Raw genomic sequence first — 25,745 nt, forward strand, 5'->3', positions numbered from 1 at the left:
GCACGTGATGGCACAGTGGGCCAAGTAGGCCCATTTTTTGCCCTTCTCAGGCTCCAGAGGCTTTCTAGGAGCCTGGGGAGGGCGAAAACGGCCTTCTTCCCCCACCTCCCGAGGCCCTCTGGAGGCAGGAAACAGCCCATTTCCCGACTTCTGGTGGGCCCGGAAGGCCCGAAAATCAGCTGGCTGGCGCACACATGCGCACTGGACCTGAACTAGGGCAATGCTCACGTGCCCACAGATATGGCTCCATGTGCCACTCAATTAGTTTCATGCCTAAGGGAGGACTAGAACTCTCAGTCATTCAGTTTCTAGCCTGGTGCCTTAGCTTAGACCATTACACCACTACTGGCTCTCTTTTTTGGAATCACAGGCAGGAAAAATTATTGGAGTCATATATTATCTATATCTAGCTGATTAATTAAATTATATGAAACTAAAATTATATTTGTTGTAGATCTGCCTATTTTGTTCTTTGTGTTTTGGGATGCTGCCTATTCCAGCATGCTGCTCAAAGACCCAGCATAGCCTCAGTCTCCACAGATTTATGCAGTCTACATATAAAGCGCAAACGAAACATCAATTTATCTATTGTATTTCTTAATACATTCCTCTCTTTTTAAATCCATTATAAGCAGCTGAGTTTGAGCAGCTTCATCTTGTCCCAACTTTCTTTTTGTTTTTATTTTTCCCAGATCTACAAATCAACAAAATGTAATGATATGCAGCAGTCTGGCAGCTGTCCCAGGGGACCCTTCTGTGCCTTCGCACATGTAGAACGTAGGTGGTCTTCTCTTGATGTAGCAATAATCTGTCTACTGAGTGTTGTCCTGAGTGTTGTTTAGAGTACAACATTGCTTGCTGTATTAAACAAGGCAAGTACAATTCTAAGCAACCAAACTTCCTCCCTCCCCCGTAATTAGTCATATGGGGGAGGGCACCTAAAAATAATATATAATGAATTTTATTTCAAACTGCATATATATTTTTTTAGAAAGCGGTCTTCAGTCATCAGATGGTTGATAGCTCTGCGCTTTGTTCTCAAAGCAGAAGTGACACCCAGTGGCTATTTAAGGATACTGTGAATGATACTGTGTACTACTTATTTTGAAGTTATAATTTGCTATTGATATGATTTAATTCTGGGGAACAAAAAGGAACAAGTTTTTTACTGCATTGTTTGTCATGCTCTTCCTTCAATTATGAAACAAGGGCATGGTGAAGGAAAAAAAATGCAAACAATTTTAAAGCTTTTGACATTGATTGCTTCCCAACAATGAAAATATCTACAATTGCTTGTAGAAATGCCTAGAGCATCCAGATATTTTCAGTCATCTGATTATATTGTCTATTTTCCCTTTTTAACAAGGATAATCACTTGAGACAGAAAAAGTTGGAATAGAAGCACAAACCTTCAAGAGATCACTCCCTGAACCCCTAGTTGTCATTATAGTTTTTTCACTCCTAAATGTGCATTACTTTTTGTACACCGCAAATTCTAGAATTTCAATATTGTGGATCCATGATTTTTCAGATTAGGCCTCTTCCTGTCAATCTTTTGCATTGAGAGTAGGATAAAAGTTGTTGGCCTTTTCAAACAAGCAGTGGGGTAATATATGCAAAGCCAAGGTCTGATGAAAGAACTCACGGATAGGGCTTGTGTTTTGAGGGTTCAGCTATTTTTAAGCTCAAAAATAAATAAGCAGCCTACTAACCAGTAAACAATTCTGTGATCATATTATGTCCACATTGAAAGATCAGTTATTTTTCAATCATAAATAAAAGCATTTTTAATTTTTGAAAACATACATAGTTTGGGGGTTGATTACATTTTTATTTCAATATGAACCTGCTTTTACATTAAAGTTACCATTAGGTCTTTTCAGGCGATATAAAAGGAATTTCAGCCAGACTGTTCCAGTCTGATTCAGTTAACAATTATTTAAAATGCTTATATTTTATTGTTAGTTGTCTTGAAGGCCCTTTAGGGAGAAAGGTGGAATATACATTGAATAAATAAACAAACATAAGTGTAATAAATTAGGGCAGCATAAAGCCTAGTGGAAACAGCTACTATGAATATGTAACTGCTATTCTTTTAAGATTATTGGTATAGAAAAAAAGGAAGACATTACATTCTCTCCCTTAGTCTTGTGATACCTTTTTGTTTTTGTATAGTGGTTTGTAGATTGCTGCAGATGGAAGATTAGCCCTTTAGAACCTGTGCTGGGCATAATAGCCTGTTTACCCTCTGCTCTTATGGAGTTGTAGTGAACCCATTTTTGTAACTGTATTTATCACGTGGTTTGTTTTGTTCTGTTTCCTATAGAACCTCCACTTAGTGAAGATTTACAGCCAACGTCAGCTGTCTCTAGCCCAACGCAAGCTGGCCCTGTAATGTACATGCCCTCAGCAGCAGGCGATTCTGTTCCTGTCAGCCCTTCTAGTCCACAAGCCCCAGACCTTAGCAATGTATGTAAAATTGTTACAAAATTCCTCACTGAGCATGTGATACTGCAGTTCTCTCTAAATATAAGCTCTTTCTGGAAGAACATTGTTAACACTTTTTGATCCCAAAAAGTGTTTTGTGTTTATGAATAATGGCAATTCCTCCTATATCTTGGGTGTCCAACCTTTTGGTTTGCCTGGACCACATTGAGTGAAGAGGAATTATTCTTGGGATGCAGCTAAAATGTTTAATATAGTGAATGTATATAAATAGCACATAATGTTAAAAGTTTATGATCTTGTGGGTCCACATTATTAGCTGTCTAAGGCTGCACATGGCTCGTGGCCCACAGATTGGATTCACCTGTCCTAGATAAAACTTTAGGATTACAGGTTCAGAGCAAGCTCAGCATCTTTGTAGCATTTAAATTGCACAAATTATGTTAGTTAGTTCTAGTTATTCTTCAACAGAATCTTGCCACTTTTCAATTGAATGGATCCAACCAATTTTTAGAAGTGGAATTGCTACTACCTAGCATAAGTTTTCACTTTGGAGGATTTTGAAGAGTAGATTATAATACTGCATGAGATCTTACACATATCCCAGTCCAAATTTTTATCATACTGTGACATATACTATATATGTAATATTGCTGACAGAAAGAATAAAATTTATTTTAATTAAAAATATGCCCAAGTGAGTAAACCTGTGTGTCTCCTAGAAATCTGTAGCCCATGTCACATATGATGTGTTTCATTTATCTTTGCACTCTAGGTATGGAATAAACCAGGAACTCTACCAACTAGCCCTACTTCTGCTACAGTAAGTATTTTCTCTAGGGGAAGAGGCATTATTTTGACCTGGGGAACACATTATTGTGATAAGCATCTCCAAATTGCCTGTTTCCTAAAGCAGAAGTGGGACATATTTCATGGTTTTACTTCTTTTGCTGTGAGAATTCCAAACCATTTTAAATATGAAAGCATCAATTTACAGCAAGAAATCTACTTGATTTTGCATTAGAAATTTATATGATCTATTGAGATTGCGGCAGTTCATGCAGTATCTGGATCTCTGAGAGTCGCAGAAAGCTGTAAAAGCATATGAACTATAGAGACAATCAAAGTTGCAGTAAAGATATTGTCATCTTTAAAAATATGGCTTTGATGAAAAAAAATGCTCAATATACTTCTAAGATCTGAGGCAAAATGTAATTGTTAGGACTTTTATTAAATTATGACTTTGTATATCTCAGTAACCTGATTGAATTTAACAACTTAGCTTTTAGAATTTTACTATCAGCTGTGATGCAGAGGTAGAGAGTGTTATAATCTAATACACAAATTATCATCTTCTTTTCTTCCTGCTTCTGTTAGATCCTCTGTAGAAATAGCAGTCTTGGAAGCCCATCTAATTTATGTGGATCCCCTCCTGGTGCAATTGGAAAACCCCATAGTTTGGAAAGCATTGGTTTCCCCACAGATTCAGTAACTACTGGAAGTAGCTATAAGAAGGCACCTGGATTTGAACGGGAAGACCTGGTTGGAGCAGAGTATCTAAAGAATTTCAAATGCCAGGTAGATATAAAATATTAGAAAAGATATTGGATATACATATGTATGTATGTATGATATATTGTTATCATTAATGATATGATATATTAGCTATGGAACCAATTGTTGCTACTTCATGCTAGATGTACCTGTGCACCTTAATAGTACCTGTGGGTGCCTTAATATCTGCAGATAAATCCCTTAGGGTCTGTCTGTCCATCCTAATTTTATAAAGCTACATTAATATTAGTTTTTGTTCTATTGCAAGTTGGATGCACTGCAAAATGAAGAGATGCCTTGCAGTATGCGTTTTACTTCCTTGGAATACCTCTTGTATTCCATAAGCAGAAAGCCCTTACATGTCACATGAGCCTAGTAGCATCATTGTTAGAAAATGTATGTAATGTATGATGAATGAATTGAAAGGCATACATTTCTTTGAAGTAGACCCAGTCATTCAGAAAAAAAGGAAAAAAATGATGTGGAAAATACCTCCCTGTCTCTGCAATGGTGGTTACTGTAAGAGTACTAACTTATGTAAATTGATTTTAGGGCTGACATGTGGTCAAGTAATGCATACATAATTGTTGCAAACTTCCTGTCATGGATCTCTGTATAGCAGCGGCCCCCAACCTTTTGGGCATCAGGGACCAGTTCCGTGGAGAGAGGTTTTTCTGTAGGCTGGAGTGGGTTTGGTTTCGTGTGCTACCTGCATCCTGTGGATGGGGCTTTGCTTGTTTGCGCGGACCGGTTTCTGGCATGTCGTGGACCGGTGCCAGTCCATGGACCTGGGGTTGGGGACCCCTGCTATATAGTATTGTGGGAATCTAAGAGGTGCAGGTCATGAGAACATACATAAACACAAGCAAGTATGAAGAGGCTTTTGAAGAAGAGATAATGACATTGCTGGAAAGGTTTTGTATTTAAAACAAAAACAAAAAGAATTGGAAGTCTGGGAAAGGATATTCAGAATAAACATATTTACTGTCAACTTGCAAAGCTTTCAAGTTGCCATGAGCAGGAGGGAGGGAGAACTGAAGTGAATTCCATACATTCTTTCTGACCGCAATCAGAAGGAGGGTGTTAGGTTTCACAGCCAGCCAAAGTGGTTAATTGGAGAATGTGATTTATGACATGGCCAGAGAGGAGGGGAGAGACAGGGTCATAGGGGAATGTAAATCTATGTAGGATCAGTCCTAACTGCATCCGAGTATTGCCGGAATGTTGCTCCTAATAAATGAATATATTTCCTTTGAAGTTTGGATCATGGCTCATGAATTAATTAGGGCATCTTTTGGAAACTTGACATTTACTCTGTTTACACATCAGTTAGACTTGGAAGCTTCAGAAGTGATTCATAAAATAGACCAAAGTAAAAGTTATGCAAATATAAATTCATCTTTTAGATAAGCAAATGAGAATTTATTCAGAATAGTTCTTCTTACTGACTGTCTCATTTAAGGACCATCTGAAGTTGCAGAAGAAAAAAAAAGAATTCTTTCTTTCCCTTCAACAATTATAGCCATAACTCAAGCCCATTTCATTGATAATACAGTAGTATTATCCTGTATTATGAAGTAAACCATACTGTTTCTAAAGTAATTTGTATCTTTAGGTATAACATTCCCAGATTTTTCGTCCCCTTTACAGAACTTTTTAAATCTATACAAACAACATTGTCTTCAATTTGTTATCCCCTTGTATTTCGCTATCATTTTATCCCATCTCTTCTAGTTTTTAAAAAGTAGGTGTTAAAGAAAAGAGAAAATGTTGATACAATATCTTTCATTTGCTAGTTTCAGGAAGCCCTCTGGCCCTTTCCTTTGTAGAAATTTATGTTACAGAAAGTAACAAAATAAGAGAGGAAGTGCTGTATAGCATCTGAAGAAGTTGACAATTTGAGTAGCATGTAATGTCTTTTTTTCCCCTTCTAATTACTGCAGCAGGCAAAAATCAAATCCCATTCCATGGAACATAGAACCCAAGAACAACCTCTGTTACAACCCAAGCAGGTATGTTATTCCAGGGGATGCTGCATAGTTTCTAGAGGCCCATATAATTTCATGTGTAGATTTCAGTTGGTGGTATATGTGAAAAGCTAATTGGAGTTGAAAGGGTATTGACACTTCCCTAAGTATTTGAGAATCAGTCTGGTTTCTTTCAGATTTTTTTTAAAAATGAAGTTGGTGTGAATAGAAAATCACCAACTCAGAATTTTTGAATACTGCTTGGACTAGATAATTGGAGGAAGGTTCACTGCAGTTCACAAGTCTTCTTTAGGCCTCTTTTGAATTTTTAATGGCAAGATTATACAGTCATCATGAATTATATAACTTGATGATGTGATGCAGTTGACAATATACATGAACTGTTAACAATCAGTGGAAACAACTTGCTTCTAAAAGTTGTGAGTGGTCCGACACCGGAGGCTTTTAAATGAAAGATTGGACAACCATTTGAAATGTTATATGGTTTCCTGCTTGAGCAGGAGGTTGGACTAGAAGACCTCCAAGGTCCCTTCCAACTCTGTTATTCTGTTCTAAAAGAGTCCCAAACAGTCTTCTTTTATTGTGTTGTGTTGTATTGTGTTGTATTAAATGCTAAGAACCAATCAGCTGCCCTGGGTGTACCTTAGAATTAAAGGGTGTAAGATATAAATGTTAGGAAGAAATACTTATTTTATGACAAGTATATCATTACTTCTCTCTGAATATTCTGTTGCATCATAGGAATACATGAGTGTATTTTCAACACACCAATACATGAATGTATTTTCCTCTTTCAGGATATATTAGGGATTCTTCCAGTTGGCAGCCCACTGACATCTAGCATCTCCTCTAGCATTACTTCTAGTTTGGCAGCAACACCACCAAGCCCAGCAGGCACCAGCAGTGTACCAGGCATGAATGCCAATGCCCTTCCTTTCTACCCAACTAGTGACACTGTGGAGTCCGTGATAGGTAATACTGCCTATGCACATTGATGGTGCAGGGAATCCAGAAGAAGAATATCCATTATGGGTGGGAAGCCTTTGGTGGTTTTATTTAGAGGACTTACAGTAGAAACTATGCTTTATTGCTTTGTGACTTGGCTGATGACTTGCATTTAATATGAACTCTTTTATATTTCATAAATTAAATTATAGAACAATCTTACATAACAGCTCCCATAGCTGAATTCTGTAAACAAAATATGGCAAAAACCACAAGCAGTCCTTTATCTTTTTAAAGGCTAATAAATTTATTGTGGAATAAGTTTTTTATACAACAATAAACTTATTGGATTGTGACACAGCTCTGCTGTTTTTGCTAGAGCAAGACCATGTGACAGGATGGTCAGTGGAAGATCATGATTGCTCCTAAATCTCTGTGTATATGTGTGTGTAGATCTTGTTTGATGTTCTTCATCATATCCTATATTTCCTAAACTCATAAGTCACCAAATTGGCTCAGTGTGCCATTGTGTGGGCCAATCCACTAAAAATTCACTCCTATGACATGTATAATCTGTTACTGAGCAGCTGTTTTTATAAATATTAAAAAGATGAAACTTTTCCATTTATGACAGCAATAACAAAACATTTCAAGTGCAGAATTTTAAAAAGATGTTATTTACATTTCTGTTTAAGGGTTCGTATGTTATCATATTTAAATTTCTAAGACTTTCCAAGAAGAGTAAGAGTGCAGATTGTACAAGGATTACCATTTCTCTTTTTAATGTATTATTGTTATTTTTATGGCTGATTGCACAGTCAGCCAGATTTTTAAACTGGATTTGGCATTTTTGTCCACTCAGTCCTTCCCAAGAACCTGGGAGAGACAAATATTGTTTAATGATATTAAAGGTATCATCGCAGGATATATTCTGTTCCAAGTAAAGCTGCCTTTTGCAATTTACTATTATTATTATTATTATTGATATTTAGCATTGGTTGATACATGTCTCTTATTCTCCAGGTAACCTATTATCATTTTTATTAACTGTTGATGTTCTATTACAGGCCTGGAGTGATACAAATAAAAGAGACAACTCTTGCCACTAAATTAAAACACTTACGAAGGATCTGGTGGGGGATATATTTCTTAATTCTAGACAGGGACTTCCTTATACTTTCTAATAGGAAATTTCTGAGGAAATCTGAAATCATTTTATGTGCTTTCTAAATGCTCAAGAAGTAACTTCCAGGCAGAATTTGAAAACTGATTATAAACTATGTAGAAGGGTGAGAGTGGGGAAACATCCATTTTCAGTATCTAAAATTGTTTATTATTTATATTATAGTTTTTATCTTTCTGAAACAACAAGAATGTCACAAATATAGCACAACCCATGCTATGCTTTATAAGACAACATTTGACAAGACATTAAATACATTGGCTAGGAATACCCCCAGGGATGATCCTGTGCAGGTTTGCTCCATCTCATCCCCAACTGGCAGTGTCCGTGCTACATGGCTGGCTCATTATTGGGCCACTGCTGGCTATAGCCTGTTTCATAGGATATGCTAATTCATTTCCCCTTCCCCGCCACCTACACACAACCACGTATATTACTGCCATACACACTTCCCTTCTTTCCACTACCATACTTGCACCTCATTCCTATTGCCATCTCCTCTATCATTAATTGCAATCCAAGTTGCTCTCCACAGTGGAATTCCTAAATATAGGATTAGCGAATTCCAATCACTATGCATCATGGACACCTAGGTTGCCAGGTGAACTGGGACGGGCACCTGTTATTAAAGCCAACCCTGGATGTACTTCTACCCAAGGTCAAGCTGTACAGCAGGTGTGCAGGGAGATCTGTTTTGCATTGCTGTTATTTCCGGTGTCAATCTATGGGATCAGCCTGATACTGAAGAGACTTAGGATTCAGATCAGGCAACAGAAAAACAATATTGAAAGCTGAATCATTTAAACGACTAATGACAGCCTTGCATTGTAGATTCTCCAGTCCAGAGCAGTGACATCTCTTTGTGAACTCTTTGGACTTCCCTTTCCCTTGAAGTTGTTGGTCCTTTTTGTAATATATAATTGGTGCCTCTGTCTGGCAGAGTCTGCCTTGGATGACCTGGACCTGAACGAATTCGGAGTGGCTGCCCTGGAGAAGACATTTGACAGCAGCTCGGTGCCCCACACGAGTGGCATCATGATAGGTACATGAAAGCAACAGAGCTTTCTTTGATCTTCTGCCAAGCAGGGTTTGCCCCATCGGCCGGCTGGCTGGCTGAAGCAGCCTAGCAAGCTCTCAGGACCAGCCCTTACATGACATATTGGTTGACGGCCAATGTGGGACCTTAGAGCCAAAGGACCCTCATTGGTTGGCAAATCGGAAATATCTTTCACTGGTTTCTGATGTCCCAATGACGTTTACGAAATAGGCATGGCTTATTTTGCTTTACAATATCTTAACAGTGGCACACTAAACATGTTCACAAAATTCTGACACAAGATTACCATGGAAGGGAGGCGGGGGAAAAATCGGTTTAAATAGTAGGAAACAAATTGGATTGGTATCACTGTTCTGCTGTCACAGGGTCATGGCAAGGCATGTCGCCACACATTGACAAACTACCGCTTGTGTATCTCATCCCTTGTATGTGGTCATTTCAAACCAGTGTCTTTTTTTTTTTTTTTTTGCCCCATGTCTGGTTTTCAAGTGAATATAGTCTATGCAACCTTGCTATATTCGAAGTGTACAGATCCCATTAGTAATTGACAAAACATTTCTTTGTGAACTGAAACTGTGTGCAAATTGGTAAGTGCCTCCTGGCTCACTGCTGCCACTACACTTTTTTTTAAGGCACATCCATTAGCTTAAACCACCTTGGTATCAGATTTTTTTTTTTTTATTGCAAAAGAGTTTGCAACTGTCTTTCATCAACACATAGTTTTATTTCAGCATATCCTGTCCTTTAGTGTTGTTTCTTCAGATTTGAGTAGTTGTGCAAATTAGAATTAGCCTACCACGTGCCCAATATATGTTCAGGTCTGCTTTCTCCAAAATTGGTTCTACTTTGAGGAGATAGTATTCAACATAAAACCATTTGGCAGTGATGCTGTGCCCATATTGGTTTGGGCTAAGATCAGTTTGGAAATAAATATGGAGAATATGGCCCAGTGTTGTTTTTCCTTTAGAGTTAGGTTTTGTTCCCATAAGCAGCATCCTCTTTGATCATAGATAGATGATAGATAGATGATAGATAGATAGATAGATAGATAGATAGATAGATAGATAGATAGATAGGAGTGAGAAATTGGTTTTTCAGATTATTGGAAAACTTGGTTGCCTTGCAAGCCATCTCAGTATACCATAGCAGAAGAACAGGTTGGTTGATCTACAGTTGAAACTTTTAGGGTAAAAAAGGAGGATGGGAAGTTCTGCGCCACGTAGGAGTCCTTTTAATTTTGAAGCTTTCACAGGCAGTGCTATGTGCCAAGCATTATCAAAACTGAGGAAAAAAATTCTTCTTCCAACACTAACAACTTTCATGGGCTAGTGAGTTTGATTTCTTTTTGACTGTGCCATGCAACTTTGGCTCCTCTAGCCAAATGGGAAGGTGATTTACCTTACTCCCTTTCCTGTAGATGAAACATAAATAATTGCTGTGCTATCAGTTTACCGATCTCTTCTGGTAGAACATCTTATGAGTGTGTTTCTGTGTGTAGAAGTTAAGCTCCATTTTTTTCCCTTTGGCCCAGTACCTGAATACAGAAGTCTGCCCCATTTGCTGTATCTTAACAAACTTTTATCCTTACGATGGAATGGGAGGTTCAGCTTGCAAGAATATCTTTGGCATGATCTATAAAAAGTGGAGATGCCATTTAATTCAAATGATTGTTCTTGAAAAATGTACTTCTTAATCTATATGATTTGATGAACACATATTTTCCCGTTCTGAAAAAAGCATAAATCATAATTATATTCTAATTATGATATATAATCATGATAATCATTACTAGATACTACAGTTGTCATAAAAATGTAGTCTCTTGAACTAACAAAAAATGGGGATAGTAGAAAATTAATTTAATTTAAACATGTATATAAATAGTGTCATTATGGAGCTATAAGAATTGAAAATTAACTTTCTAAATATCTCTTAGATTGTAAGCTGTCCTTTGTTTACTGGAGAACTTCTGATTCTTAACTCTAACCCTAACCCTGACTCCTAGTGTTTTGCAACTAACATTCAATAGTTTACTTTTTAACTTTCCTTGGCCGTAGGGACAATTCCTATAATACCAGCTCTGAAGGTGTAGAAAGATAGAGATTAGAGGAATATCCTGGATTCACCCATCCTTTTACTGGTGCAGAGAGTGAAGCAAACACCTGCTGTTCAAATTCCTGTGCTGTGCTTCCACTCATAGTTCATGGCTTCTACATTCCCATACTTTCTGTGTGTTCTTTGTCCAGGTGGGAGTTTGCTGCAAAGTTCTGCTCCTGTAAATATCCCTGGGTCCCTTGGAAGTTCTGCCTCCTTTCACTCTGCTTCTCCTTCTCCACCGGTCAGCTTATCATCGCATTTCCTCCATCAGTCCCAGGGACACTTAAGCCAATCAGAAAATACTTTCCTGGGGACATCAGCTTCTCATGGATCATTAGGTAAATGCCCAATGTAAGCATGAGAATATATCTGTTAACATGTTCACTGTCTATGCCATGTAAGTATTTTCCTTTTTTTTTTTTTAAATTAACTTTCATTTGAATGTTCACATTTTTGTTGCCATCTAACATAATGTATTGCCCAGTTTCTGTATAATCAGAAAAGATTCATTAGATCTAAGGTCAGTGATGAGGATTTAACTTTTTTGAACAGGACTATGTTGCAGACAAAGAATGAATCAAATAAATTTAGTACAGGTAGTCCTTCACTTACAACAATTTGTTCAACATACGTTCAAAGTTACAACAGCACCGGAAAAAAATGACTTACAAGCAGCCCTCATACTTAAAACCATTGCAGCATCCCCCACTGTCACATGATCAAAATTTGGGCACTTGGCAGCTGGCATGTTCTCTGATGACTGCATTGTCCCAGGGTCACATGATTGCCATTTGCAATCTTCCCAGTTGGCTTCCCTTAAGCAAAGTCAGTGGGGGGAAGCTGGGTTCACTTAACAATGGCATGATTCACATAACAAACGCTATGTTTCACTTAACACTCGTGCCAAAAAGGTCATAAAATCAGGCAAGACTCACTTAACAACCACCTTGCTTAGCAACAGAAATTCTGGTCCCAATGTGGTAGAAAGTCAAGTATGATCTGTACCATCGGAGACTAACAACAAAGGATAATTACTAATTGTGCATGGATTTCAGAGGAAAGGCTGAGCCTTGAACTCACATCTGATTTAGTATTGGATAGGTGATTTCAGATTGAAACAAATTAAATCTCAAATATGCAAGTAGACCCATTCAATAGTAACTATGTGAACAGCAGTTCAATTCCCCTAAATTCCATTCTTCAATTCTTGACTGAGGGTTTGAATTCCATAGGGAAATCAGTGGCAGCATACATTTAAGGAGTCCCAAACAGGGTGAAACTGGATACGGATATGTCTATTAATAATTTATAAAAAACTGTATGAATATGAAATGTCATTAGTTATCAGCTTTTAATTCACTTAAAATAAACTTGTCATACTGTGCCTACATTGCTTTTACTTACAAATATGATTCTTATAAACAAATATTCTGACAGCACCTGAACAAAATATTTCTCTTTATATGTCAATTTTAAAGCAGCATCTTCCTCATTTTTGTGTTAATCTTACATCAGTAGGCATAGAAGCATTCATTATTGGATCAGATGTTCTAACATTAAACTCTGGCATTAAAATGAGGCCTTGGGACACGTTTTGTGTTTAATGAAGGAAGTACTAATAACTGTAGCGCACTTTACAAATTTGAGCAGTGTGCTGCTTCTATTATATTATATATACTATGTACGTTAGTCTGAGAAATTGAAGAAACATCCCAGAAGAAAACAATAACAAACCAGTTATTTTTGTTACCAAGGAGACAACGCAGACATTTCCATATAATCACCAAGAATTGAGTTTGATTTGATGGAAACTATATCTTTTTAATTATATGTAACCAATCAGACTCCAATGTAGTCATGCTGTGAAACACTTTCATTGAAAACAACAAAGGAGTTGTGGAGAGTTTATTGGTTTCAGTTTACTAAATTAGGCTAATGTTTTACATTCGCAAACCAATATTTACCTAATGTCCTCTACGTTTGTATAGCATAACTGATTTTTATTCCACAATAGGTAAGATATATGAATTAAAAGATTAAGAATTGACTAAAAATTAAGAATTGATAGAAGAATGATTGATTGATAGAAGAATAAGGCGGGAATGTTGTTTCAAAGGTGAGGTGAAGAGATCTTAAAATCAAGTCATATGTTTTCACATGTTCAGTCATACATGTCTTGTCACATCTGTGATCATTTACTTTGAACGAACTCATGTTCCATATATTACAACACTTTTGATTTTCAGCACTGTGCAATTTACACACTTTAGTAAGTAGGGATGGCAGATCAGGCAGATTATAAGAGATGATTGCAGAACAGACTGATGCACCCCATGGTTTAAGAAAGGACAGAAAATATAGGATATGATTGAAGGTCCTAAACAAATATATTGCACTGAAATCAATACTCAAACATTCATTTCCCAGGATTCCTTATACAGTAATACAACAGCATTGATTTTGCTATAAGGTGATTATATCCAGTTCAGAAAAACTCTTTTCTCTGAAAGGAGTGCACATATCTGTGCTCGGTTTGCATCATCCGTTATCACATACATACAGGGATCTCCAACAATGAGCATTTGAGTTATTCTTATTGCAGTTGTGTACACTCTGACCTCGAGGTAGCTCCTAATTTAATTAGAGTGGAACTGATTTCTAAGCTGACATGTAAGGCTTGCACTGTAAAAGGCATCTCACACAAGGGGCTGCATAAGGCTAATGGACAGAAGGAAATATTATCTTCAACGAGTAATTTAGCTCTAGAATTTTTGTTCCTGCCAAAACATAAACAGCTTTCATGCTTACAAAAAAACAGTGTCAGCAGTAACATGATAGCAAATCAACATGATGAATGACCTAAAATATGTAGAATTTTAAAAAATAAATTTTGCTATAAGCATATTTCTTTATGCTTTGAGTTCTTCTGCAGTACTGTGTGCCTTCGATTTGGCAATTCTGTTGTGGCCAATTTATTTCAAGATTATAGCCATGCTTTTTATAGTGTAGTTTAAGCACTGCTGCTGAACAGCAAACTTAAATTGAAAGTAAACTATATATTCTGTGTGGGGGGAAAACATTTTCATACGATGCCTAGAGCAGAAAGATACCTACAAAAACTCATTTGATTTACAGCATCTTTCCTTATCTGAGCAAATGTTTAGTAAGAAATAGATCCATCCTTATTAGAGGACAGAGTCTCCTTTGTTCTTCTTTCTTCTCTTTGTTCATGGTGGATCACACTTATATTCTAAAACTAAACACTTCATTCCGTTTTTTCCGCATGATCTCTGGCAGAAAGTGGAAGAAAATTCGTTTATCTCCACCAGATATGGAATGGTTGTATGCTGTGACTTAAATGGAGTAGATCCTGAAGCCTACTTTGTATCGTTTTCAAGAATGAACCAATTTTACCATCCAAATATTCTCTCAGCAGAGCAAATTAGCCAGTCCTTTTTCTCTTAGAAGTATCCCTGTGTGATACTGGATTTTTACAGTCACACTTTAAATAGTATAAAATATAGTGGGTGGTATATTCCCCCCCCCCTTAATATCAGATTCTGTGCCTTATTCCAGTGCCTTATCTAAAGATACATTGGTCTGTTGTGATGAAAAGATTTCTCAAATTAACATTTGAGGATCTAGTTGAGGGCACTCTCTACATTATTGTAAATTGATTGATGCAAATTAACAACAAAAGAGAAATAAAATTACTGTAGTTTAATATACTCTTACTATAATTTTTCCACGAAATGTCCAGATGGAACTTTGGTCTGTTAACAATTGTGTATTTGAAATGAAAAGGAAGATACTGTGATATAACGGATGTAATACTAAGAAGAGAGTGTTATGTGTATTTTCAAAATTAAATGGGTAGAGAAAAATTGAATAAGTGCCAACATATATTCAGATCCAGGTTTTTAGACTTCTGGCAGCATCATGAATTAGCTGTATGCTACTTTAACTTGGCTTCTGCCCATAGGAACAGCTAAACAAACTCCGATTCCTCCATCTCATTTCCTTAATGTGTGAACTGAGATTTCTTTATTTCTTTCCTAATAAGTCAGAGTTATCAACCATAGTTTGCTGTATATTATGATTCTGGCTTTTTTAGAGCTAAACAAGTCAGAATTTTCAATTGTCACTTAATGGCTGGATCTCAGTGGGTTTCTTTAACTGTTCCCACTAGCAAGAGTAGCCAATCAGGAGTGGCCAGGCAAAAGACAGCAGGGCAGGGTTCGATCATGCCAGAATTCTAAAAGATATCTAACTTAATATGGCATCAAATGTGTCCTAAAGATATTAACAAAGTATGAAATAATGGGTGACTGTTTCATTTTGTTCTTAAGCATCTGTGCGCTGATTGCTGTTCCCTGAAGCCTAAGCCTTTACCGAGAGTTTATGGTATATTCGTTCCTCATGTGCTCTGTGTGAATCTGCACTAGGTAAATTCATCCTGTATCTATCTACACTGCATTTGTGGATTAAGTGTACTACGAAACTGTTTCTGGGCATCGTTGGCACAAGATGGTCAGCTGCCACTCTTTTTGCTAAAGCTGAAGTGGCAGACTGATAGTGCACGTATATACATATCCCTCCCAAACGGTTTTCAGATGCAGTATTGCCCGTAAAAAAATAGCAGCATTTTATTCTAGTTTTCAAAAAAATAGTTTGGGACAAGAAAAAGAAATGTGAAATAACATGCTTTTCTTGTCTCCACGTGAAACAGGTTTAAATGGAATGAACAGCAGCATATGGGAGCATTTTGCTTCAGGAAGTTTTTCACCCAGTACTTCACCTGCATTTCTGTCAGGTCCAGGTGCTGCTGAACTGGCCAGGTTGCGGCAAGAATTAGACGAAGCTAACAGCACGATAAAACAGTGGGAAGATTCTTGGAAACAAGCCAAACAGGTAGTGTGGTTGGCAGGGTGTGTGTGTGTGTGTGTGTGGTTGGTTGGTTTCCTAAACCATTATTGGTAGCCCTAGAGTAATGAGTAATTTGAGATCTAAGAGAGTAGACAGAAGCTCAGCTGGCATAATTGATTTGTAATATAAACTCCCCACAGATCTTTTTACTAATGGACAAAGAAAAAAACTGATATCTTAGGTATGCAGAGCAGTAGGTTTCAAGTTGTGATGCTCAGCCCAAGCTTTCTTGAGTTCCTCTATGACAGAGTTCCCCAACTTTTCTGGCTTTGCAGACCGGCAAGTGGGAGAGAAAGGATGGTTCTGTGCGAGCATCAGGCACACACGCTTGCTGCTCGTGCAAATGGAACATGCATGCACATGCTTGCCTGCTGCTCGCACAAGTGGGGATGTGTGCACTGCGCACACTTACCTGCCACTTCTGCGGCCCAGTTCTGAATGGCTCAAGGCCCAGTGGTGGACTGCAGCCCAGGGGTTGGGGATACCTGTTCAAGAGTATTAGCTTTTCTAATTTGAATTTGGACTCATCTACTTAAAGGTTCATGCAGCTTAACTTGTGCTTCACCTCTAAAATGATATTCTCCTTTCCTTCACAGTCTCCAATATACTATTTATTTTTATTTGTTAATTTTTTATGCTGCCCATCTCACTGATGCAGCAGTAGTGCAGCCACTTACAATACTATTCTTGACCTAAGGCAGGGGTGTCAAACTGGTGACCCGTGGGCTGGATGCGTCACGTGCCCATCCCAGCTCCTCAAAGGGGAAAAAAGTCGCAAAACATCACGTGACGGCAACGTGACGCTGTGAGTTTGACACCCGTGATTTAGGAGAATAAGAAGGTATCAGGTTGCAACTCCTGTAGAAACATCGACTAATATTGATTATTTGAACTAATTTGGCTTTTAGATAGGTGATGTAACTAAAGCTGCTTTGTCAATTTTGGTAGATAACTTTTTTGGGAACCGGATGCAAAGAGTGCAGCACTTTTAGTTCTCTTGGAATTGTCAACCATAGTTGCAGCCTAGTAGAGTTGCATCCCCAAAGTCATATGGTGTTGTGGTTCTTCCAATCCTGTTGTTAGATTATATCCGGAAGGTATTATAAGGTGGCTACAATTTAGTATCACAGGAATCTGTCCATTTCTTTAAGTGAGATATAGATATCTAGACATACCAGGTAGTCCTCAACTTACAACCATTTGTCTAATGATGGTTCAGAGTTAAGATGGCCCTGAAAAAAGTGACAATTGAAAAAATTGCAAATGGCTAAAAACAGCTGTTTTTCGTCATATGAAACAATTAAGAAAAGCTACTAATATTACTTTACTTTGGATACACAGGCCTGTGATGCATGGAAAAAAGAAGCAGAGGAAGCTAATGATCGTGCAAGTACAGCAACCCTAGAATGTGAGTTAGCCCGGGAGCAGAGAGAGACCTTGGAACTGCAAGTCAAGAAACTCCAGGAAGAAATCGAGCGGATCCATACTGGCCAGGACCCCCAGTTCCTGCGCTCATTCTCTGATTTAGAGAATCTCTCCTTGTCCACACTCTATAATCTCCAAAAACAGTTGCGTGCCAATTTAGAAAGAGTTGATAAGGTGAGTTTGAAGTGGAAGTATGGAAGCTTTAAGTTGCATTTAACTCATGATGGGATTTTTTAATAAGTTAAATGAACAATGAAGTTTAAATGTTGGGCCCTATTTTTCTGGAAGGAATCGCAGAAGATTTTTCTATCAGGATGCAGCTCTTCTCAGCAGAAGAGGGAATTGGGGGAGGGGGGGTTCTTCAGGCATGACTAAATACAAGGAAGTTGCTCTTCAGATCAAAGTGAGGCTGGCCTTTTATCTTGAAAACAGGCTCAAGTACAGGTAGTCCTCAATTTATGACTGGTTATTTAACTACTGTTCAAAGTTATGATGGACCTCCTGTAAACTACTTATAACATATTTTTGGAGTTACAACATCATCGTATTTCGGGCACTTGGCAACTGGCTCACCTTGATGCCATTTCCAGCATTCCACAGTCACATCACCATGATTTGCACCATTTTTGGTTGGTTTCCGATTTCTTGGTGCCAGCAAAAACTCTCTATTGGAGAAAATGGATTCACTTAACAATCATCATGTTCATTTAATAATGACTGTGTTTGCTTAACAACCACAGTGTTCACTTAACAACCTTTGTAAAAAGAAGAATCCCATGACTCCTCGACTTAAAACTGCAACAACTTAAAACTAATTCCAGGTTCAATTATGGTCATACGTCAAGGACTACCTGCAATGATTAAAATCTCAATGCATTATTTGGTTTCTCTGCCATTATTTTAAGAGACTAAAGGCAAGGAAAAGGGAAATTGGTCAATAGTTTTAAAAAAATATTATCTTTACAAAAAAAATTCTCTGTCTCCATTTCTTCTATTATATTAGTGCAAATACTGTAGAAAAATCATGGGAAAAATTATGGACCTCTTTCACCCCAAACTGTAAATAGTCTACAATACACATTTTCTTTGCATGGGCTTCCCCTCAGCCTTTAGTTTACTTTGTTTGGAGTTGAGGAGGTTGAATAAAAAGAATCTGCCAGTCTGCTTTTATGCTTGGCAGTAGTTAGTAACCTATTCTACATCATGGAGTCGTAATTCAGTCTCCAAAGTTGCTGGTGGCTTTCCCTGGTGACTTTTAACCTTGTGGGGGGGAAGGGTGTTTATACTCCCATTTTCACTTAGGCAGCAGAAAGCTCCCCAAATCAAGCAAAAACTGCATCATCCAAACCCAGCAATTGTTACCATATTTCACGGGTTCTGAGGGAGTACCAGAGTTGGATGCAGGCAATGGATTGCCCACCCCTCATATTCTTTATGGTTGCAGACCAGGCCATTTTTCTTGTAATAGTTTCCTGGATCAAGGCGTTAATATATCAAGGGAGTCCATTTATTTGACAGCTCTGCTGAGCTGCAAAATAAGTTCCGGAAAGAGGATAGAGAAGAAGAAGAAGGTTACCTACCCCAGTTAGAGGAACACAAGACTGGATTGCTACATAGAAAACTGGACAAATGAAATGTCCTTCTCTTTTGAGTGCTCCTTCCCCAGCCCCTTGGACTCTCTCTGGCTCCTTCAATAGTTGCTTTTTGAACGTAGAACATTCTGTTTTACTAACAATCCCCCTTTGCTTCTCCTTTCTCCCATCCCATTTCTTCTCTTTTCAGGCAGTGTTTCAGATGCAGTCGGTGAAATGCCTCAAGTGCCAGGAAGAGAACCGGGTGGTACTACCGTGCCAACACACTGTGCTGTGTGAAACATGTGCCGAGGAGGGTGAATGTCCCATCTGCCATCCCAACAGGCCACATGCTCTCCAGTCGTGACTGTACTAGGACATTTGTTTAGCATATCACATAGAATTTTTAAACTTTTTCAGATATATATATATGTCTATATATATCTGTGTGTGAATGTGTGTGTATATATGTACGTATGCACACACACACACACACATAAAAACAAAATATTAGTTGCAGAGCACTTTTTTAATACTTTGCATCTCCCATTTAAAGGATCCCTGCTCCCCACCCATGCAGTCCCAATTAATTCTAACACATTAGGGACTTTTAGAGCAGTTTTTTAATATAGATCAAAGGGCCATTTGCAAAATCTGTTTCTCCTCCCTCCCTTTTTTATTTAGGAAATAATCTTTTTTTTAGCCTTTTCTGGAGAGATATTTAGAGGGAGGATGAAGAGAGTTTGCAAGTGATTTCCAAGCTAGGGCTTTGGGGGAAGAGAAAAGATAGAAATAAATTTTCGATTCATTTCCTTCTTTCATACTATAGTATTTAGTATTTTTATTTGTATCACAACCGTTACAGGTGTGCAAAAGTCTTTGAAGCAACTCTTTTGCAATGCACAAAAAAGCAAGACATCTTTCTTTGAATTGCTAAGGCAGCTGTATCTTTTGCAATGCTCACTCCAAGAATGGCTTTCAAAGCTGCTGGATAAATCTTACAAAAGATTAATTTGCTTTAACAATTGGAAGAGCGATTCTTTCTTCATGCTGTGTGCTTTCTGAAACACTTCTTTCACAGGCTTTTTGCAGCCATAATAATCTTACCCGTGCCGGTCAGTAGTCCCTGCTTATGAGCCTCAATTATTCAGCATTCTTGTGGTCTCCAGTATTGTGAAAGTTTCTTGACTTGTCTCTTGGAAAACCAGAAGTTCCTTTTTTGAAAGTCATTTTGTATACTTCTTTAATTCTGTCCAAGGAATAAAAACACAAAACACACTGTAGAGATGAGGCCAACGTTAACATACATTTTTCATCAGCATTACTCTGCAGTAAGACTTTGAGAAACTTCAGTGGCACTTTTGAGTGGGACCTTGTAAAGAGAAAAGTTCAAATTTGTAATCTGCATTATCATGGAAGTGGAGAAGAGCTTCAGAATCAGGCTTTGATAATGGAGCCACCTTGGGTCTTTTCGGTCTGTCTAAGATAAGTTTATAACTCACCAAACACAATCCATTAAATTTTCTAGCTTTTGCCTCCCTGCAGAAATTGAGCATTCTGGTTTTTAAAAAACCTGATTACAGATTGCAATACATAGTGGGCTGTGCTTAGCTCAGTTATTTAAGTTGTTTAGTATTGAATACTTGGTATTTCTTGCCAGTAGGAAGAAACAAATCAACATATTTCCTTTATCATTCTTATCTATGAATGGTGCTGTTACAAGTGTTGTAGTTGAAAGCAAACTCTGTTCTATAGTTCAGAGAAGGATGGTCCTTTGTGCATTCAGAAATGGGGAAGATGCGGCACAAAATCATCTTTCCTGAACTGTGCAGCACTTCATATTGTTAACTTAGAGTAAGTTGTCACCAACACAAACATGGGCAGAATGTCATAGAGAAGATAGTTACTTGCTATATTTTTATCTGCCTGCAATAAGGCAACAAAGTTTCTTTTCCTATCTTTATCCACATTTAATACTAGAAAACATCTGATAAGGTTTACATAGCATAGCTGATGACTTTTGTTAAGAGTTGCAAACTGAACGAAACTTGGATTCCCTAAACTAGTAATTTCTGCAAAAATACAGAGTTTATGGTAAAAAACCACAGAAAAAAAGACAGTTTTGCAAACATTTAGAAGCCATTGTATGTGTTTGGTCATAGGATGCAAGTTCTCAAAATGTTTCACCCTGAACATAAATAGCTAGAAGTAGTGACTGCAACAGTGCAGGATGAAAATTGATGAAGAATGTAAGATGTCACAATATCCTCCTTTGCAATTAGTTAGCTGTTTAGGAATTAAAGCTCTTAATCCACTTTAAATTCTTGTGATAGATTTATCATGAATACCACAAGGGCCACATTTCACCACATGTAAGAGAAAGAGAAGGGAAAGTTATGCTCAGAAACCACACTGCTTCAGTTCCAAAATACATTCCTTTTTCCTTATTACTAGGAAATTTTCTCATTTCCTTGAAATTTTTAAGCTTTCCTTGAGCATCTACATTAGGTGTTCTTTGGGGATCAATTACATTAATCCCATGTTTCACTAGTCACCTTCTTGTGACCATTCTCTTGGGGATGGGAATATTTTTTGAGCCTGCACAGGATACACCCTGTGTTTGGAGAATCCAAAGAATGATTCTAGAGAGGAGAGGAGATGGGTCTTTACTCTCCTGCATTTCTATTTTGGCATTTATACCGCCAATAAGAAATGTTTTCCTTCCTACTGCTCTGCTTTTTTTCACAAAGTATCTCCAAACTTAACCCTTAGTTTAGCATCACCATTAACTCCCTTGGTAAGTACAAATTCCCTTTCTGCCAGCAGACAACTCCAATGAAGATAATGTATATCATCCCCCAGTGACTAAAATGTCTGAATCTCTAAGCATGTTCCTTGTCGTGGACTTACTAGACAAATACATAAATCAGACAATACAGGCAATCTTTTGTCTTGGACTGAAATGTCCACTCTTATTATCCACTTTCTGGATGCAGTGCATCCGGTCCAGAGGAATACATAAGTTTGGCTTGTTGTTTAAAACAGATGGACAGTAACTAACTGTCTTGGGTAACTTGAGTCCCAGGCAACAATCAGCTGGGTTTGCAGGAGTAGCCATTTATTTTTCATGCTTTTGTGGGCCAGCATGAGTTAAATGTCCAGGCTCTAAGCAGATTGTATTAAAAATCAGTTACAACAACAACAACATGTGGAGTAATTCTAAGCATGTTTACAAAGAATTTAGCCCAACTGAACTCGCTGGAATTTGCTTCCTAGTCGATATGCTTCAGATTGCAGCATCAGAATCACTTCCTTTGAGAATCCATGTGCACTCTCCCCAGAGTGTTTTACAAAGGAGTGTCAACTCACTGATTATGTTGATAGTTCGATTATGTGTGTTAAGTTCTAAAAAAATGATATTGGGCCCTAAATCCAACAGACTTTCATTGAAATTTATGGTTTGGAATATTTCTGTTTTAAAATTTGTATCCAGTGAATGTGTTGTCCTACTGTCCCTGAGTGATAGAGCTCTCACTGCAGTTTGTTCTTATTCAGACAAGCGCAACAGCTTCCGGACGATGAAAAGCAACAGTCCAGTCTAGAAGGACTCTAATCCCATTTTGCACTGGGAGTTGTTTAATGTGTAAAAGTGTAACATTTAGAATTTAATCTCACTCCCTTTGCTTTGTTTGCAGTAGTTGACCCACTTTTCCCTAAGCTGAAAAAAGCACTGGAAACTCTTGTCTTCATAAGAGGGATCCAGCCATTCACCATCAAGATAGTTTTTCCATATGTAATTCAAATACATCATTAGATTTGCTTCCATAATTCCGCCCTTCTATATTTGGAGGGTTAAATATGCATTCCCAGATAATCTCAAAGTGCAGCTCTGGTTAGGTTTTTTTTAAAATTAACTTTTATGTTTGATAAAACTGCTTTTTTCAATGTGTATGTTGTACTAGTATCTGTTGTTTTCTTCATTTTTTTTTAAAAAAAAACACTTAATTGGCTTTTTTATGTATGGAGAGACACTGCTGGCTGACTCTTTGTAGCTGTGTTGTTTTTGGTTATAGCCTTTGAATGTCTGTGCCATGAGGCATCCCTGGTCTCCGTGGTCAGGAAACATGCTTCAGTCTTAAAGAAAGCTTGTTTGTTTAAAATATGTGAACATTTTTTTAAAAAAATACATACAGATACAATACATTTAAATTATGGGGAATAATACTCTGCTGGAAATGTACTAAACTATTTTGGTAACTAATTTAAAAATAATAGGAAATAAAATCTTTGAATCGGGTCTATAGTGTTTATACAGAATTGCAGCCATTTGCAGATCCTCTGGTGGTGACTGATTTGTAACACTTACTTTTGTAAACATTGTGTTTTATTGCTTCCTCTGCCTTTCTATGTGATTGTCCATAGTGAATTGTTGACTTTGTGGGATATATCCTGAATTGCCATAGCTTTATTAAATTCAACAGAATTCTTTAGGAAGTGTGTCACCAATACACTTGGTGTCACTTAAATTTAGATTTTTTTTTTTTTTAAGAAATCTTTTTCCAAGAACTGACAACTCTGTACAATATTGTTGATTACCCAATTCCTATCCCCAACTCCATTGGCAAATTGCTGGTGGAATGTGAAAAAGAAATTGTGTGTGTATTTACATGCATGCCACAACCTACTCTGTCTGTCTTATTTTGAAGGACCAAAGAATATAAGAAAATTTAAAAATTCCCCCATTCTTATAAATAGCGTAACCGATTCTTATCCAATTATGTCCCCTTCACCTGCCTCATTGATATCAGTATTATACTTGGGCAAGAGATTATAACAGTAGATTGGTTTTATCTAAACCCGGGAATCAGAAGGACAAGTATATCTCTATCCCACTCTTTTAAAAAGCACTTTTTTAAAAAAAAATGCTAGATTTCTATGAATTTTAATATTGAAAATGAAATACCTGAAATGTGAATGTTTTATTAGTTATCAAGTGGAAAAGCAAAAATGGCTTCTCTGTTTTTTAAAGATTTAATTCTGTATTAAATTTCTGTATAGGCAGTTTTGTTTACTGGGGTGATTGAGAGCAATTCTGCTCTATCCTGCCAGCAATTGTCCATTAGAGGATCTGCGCAGTTCCTCTTTTTTAAACCAACAAATTCTATAGCTTCTGCCTGTCAAAAATTGGGTTCGTGACTAAATCATCCCTAATAAAATGCCGAAGGAATTGTGTTTGGATTATGGAATTCCCCACACAGTTGAGCCTAAAGCCTCTCGTCTCCCAACTCTGGTTTTTGAGCAAAGTCCTAACTAGAAAAATGTAATGTATTTCCACTGTCCAAAAGGTCTTATGGAGTTGGAGGTCCGGCTATTAATACTATTCACTAATCCAAACTAGACGTTTTAGTCTTGCTCTAAATATGAGAAAAATGAATATTGTATTTGCAAAATCCACATTATTCAGATAGGTTATTAAATCTATATATGAGGTATAGGATAGTTGATTAATTGAAGAATTAATAGGGAAGCTTCTAAGTGCCCACATATGTTCCTTCCTTTTAAGATGAATGGTTTTGTGAAGGTGAGGGATTGCACCTTTCATTCAAGCATTGCTCCACATCTGCAGGGCTCCAATAGAAGAGATAGTGGCCCCTTGCCTATGCTTACCCTCTCCACTTCCTCTTCTCCAGTGCAAGTATGAAAAGGAAGTTGAATTCATTTACATCCATTTGAAACTCTCACAGCTTGCTGTGCTGTTTGAACTTCTACAACTGTCTTTAGTGTTAATTGTAGTTAATGGAAACAAACCATCATTAAAACATAGCTTGAGAATAGAAACTAGTTTTTTTCACTAAAGTTAACTGCAGATTTGTGTTCACACATAATACAAAAATATAATTAGTCAAAACTCAAAAGAAGAGAAATGCAACTATTTCCTAAATATAGGAGATACATTTCTTCCTTTTATAACCAGTGTGTGTGTGTGAGGGAGTTTCTTCATTATAATTTTTAATTCTTCCCCATCCCCCCAATATATCAACCTTTGAAGTAATTCAATGAGAACATAGACGTTTCTGGTGAGAAGTATAAGTGAAGTGCTCCTCAAATCTGGTGACTTTGGATCAAAAATCTCTACGGGGCTTCCCCACTTTGTAGCTTCCAGTGTTTTAAACAGAACATAAATAATACAATATAAATTCTGAAAAACTACACACTGCAGTATTTATCATGGCACTTCTTGACCAGTCTCTTTCCTTGGATTTTCCATGGCGGGAAGGGTGGCTGGTGGAGGGAGAGCCATTCCAGTCTGTGTAGAAGTCAGCCAAAAGATAATAATAGATGGTGTGTACAATGTGGTGTTTGATTACATTATTATAGACTGTAATGCGGAACTGTGATTTCAGCTATTGTTCTTTCTCGTATTCTGTATATATGTGTGTTTGGCTGTCCAGAAACCTAATTTTAGACACTCTTTCTTGGCAAAGTGAATTTGCATGTGGAGCTGAAACAAAATGCAATCTTATGTCACAATTTCCAAAGGCAGGATGGATTTT

The 25,745-nt window shown here is 37.4% G+C and overlaps 1 protein-coding gene across 4 annotated transcripts in view; it reads left to right on the forward strand.

Annotated features, from left to right (window-relative positions):
- The window catches only part of UNK (unk zinc finger), a 67,136-nt gene extending 43,648 nt beyond the window's left edge, over positions 1-23,488 (forward strand). Inside the window, exons 7-17 of one of the 4 annotated variants that reach the window (XM_034408628.3) lie at positions 693-777; positions 2,327-2,469; positions 3,221-3,268; positions 3,823-4,023; positions 5,943-6,011; positions 6,785-6,959; positions 9,056-9,157; positions 11,419-11,607; positions 15,999-16,180; positions 17,537-17,794; positions 19,403-23,488. In XM_034408628.3, coding sequence (XP_034264519.1) covers positions 693-777; positions 2,327-2,469; positions 3,221-3,268; positions 3,823-4,023; positions 5,943-6,011; positions 6,785-6,959; positions 9,056-9,157; positions 11,419-11,607; positions 15,999-16,180; positions 17,537-17,794; positions 19,403-19,558 — 1,608 coding nt within the window. In that variant the 3' untranslated portion in view covers positions 19,559-23,488. The remainder of the gene's footprint in view (positions 1-692; positions 778-2,326; positions 2,470-3,220; positions 3,269-3,822; positions 4,024-5,942; positions 6,012-6,784; positions 6,960-9,055; positions 9,158-11,418; positions 11,608-15,998; positions 16,181-17,536; positions 17,795-19,402) is intronic. The other 3 variants (XM_034408629.3, XM_034408630.3, XM_087887192.1) reach the window with 3 other exon arrangements.
- The last annotated feature ends 2,257 nt before the right edge of the window (positions 23,489-25,745 follow it).

This window comes from Pantherophis guttatus, chromosome 2, assembly GCF_059756535.1.
Source record: "Pantherophis guttatus breed Tessera chromosome 2, ASM5975653v1, whole genome shotgun sequence".
Taxonomy (NCBI): Eukaryota; Metazoa; Chordata; class Lepidosauria; order Squamata; family Colubridae; genus Pantherophis; species Pantherophis guttatus.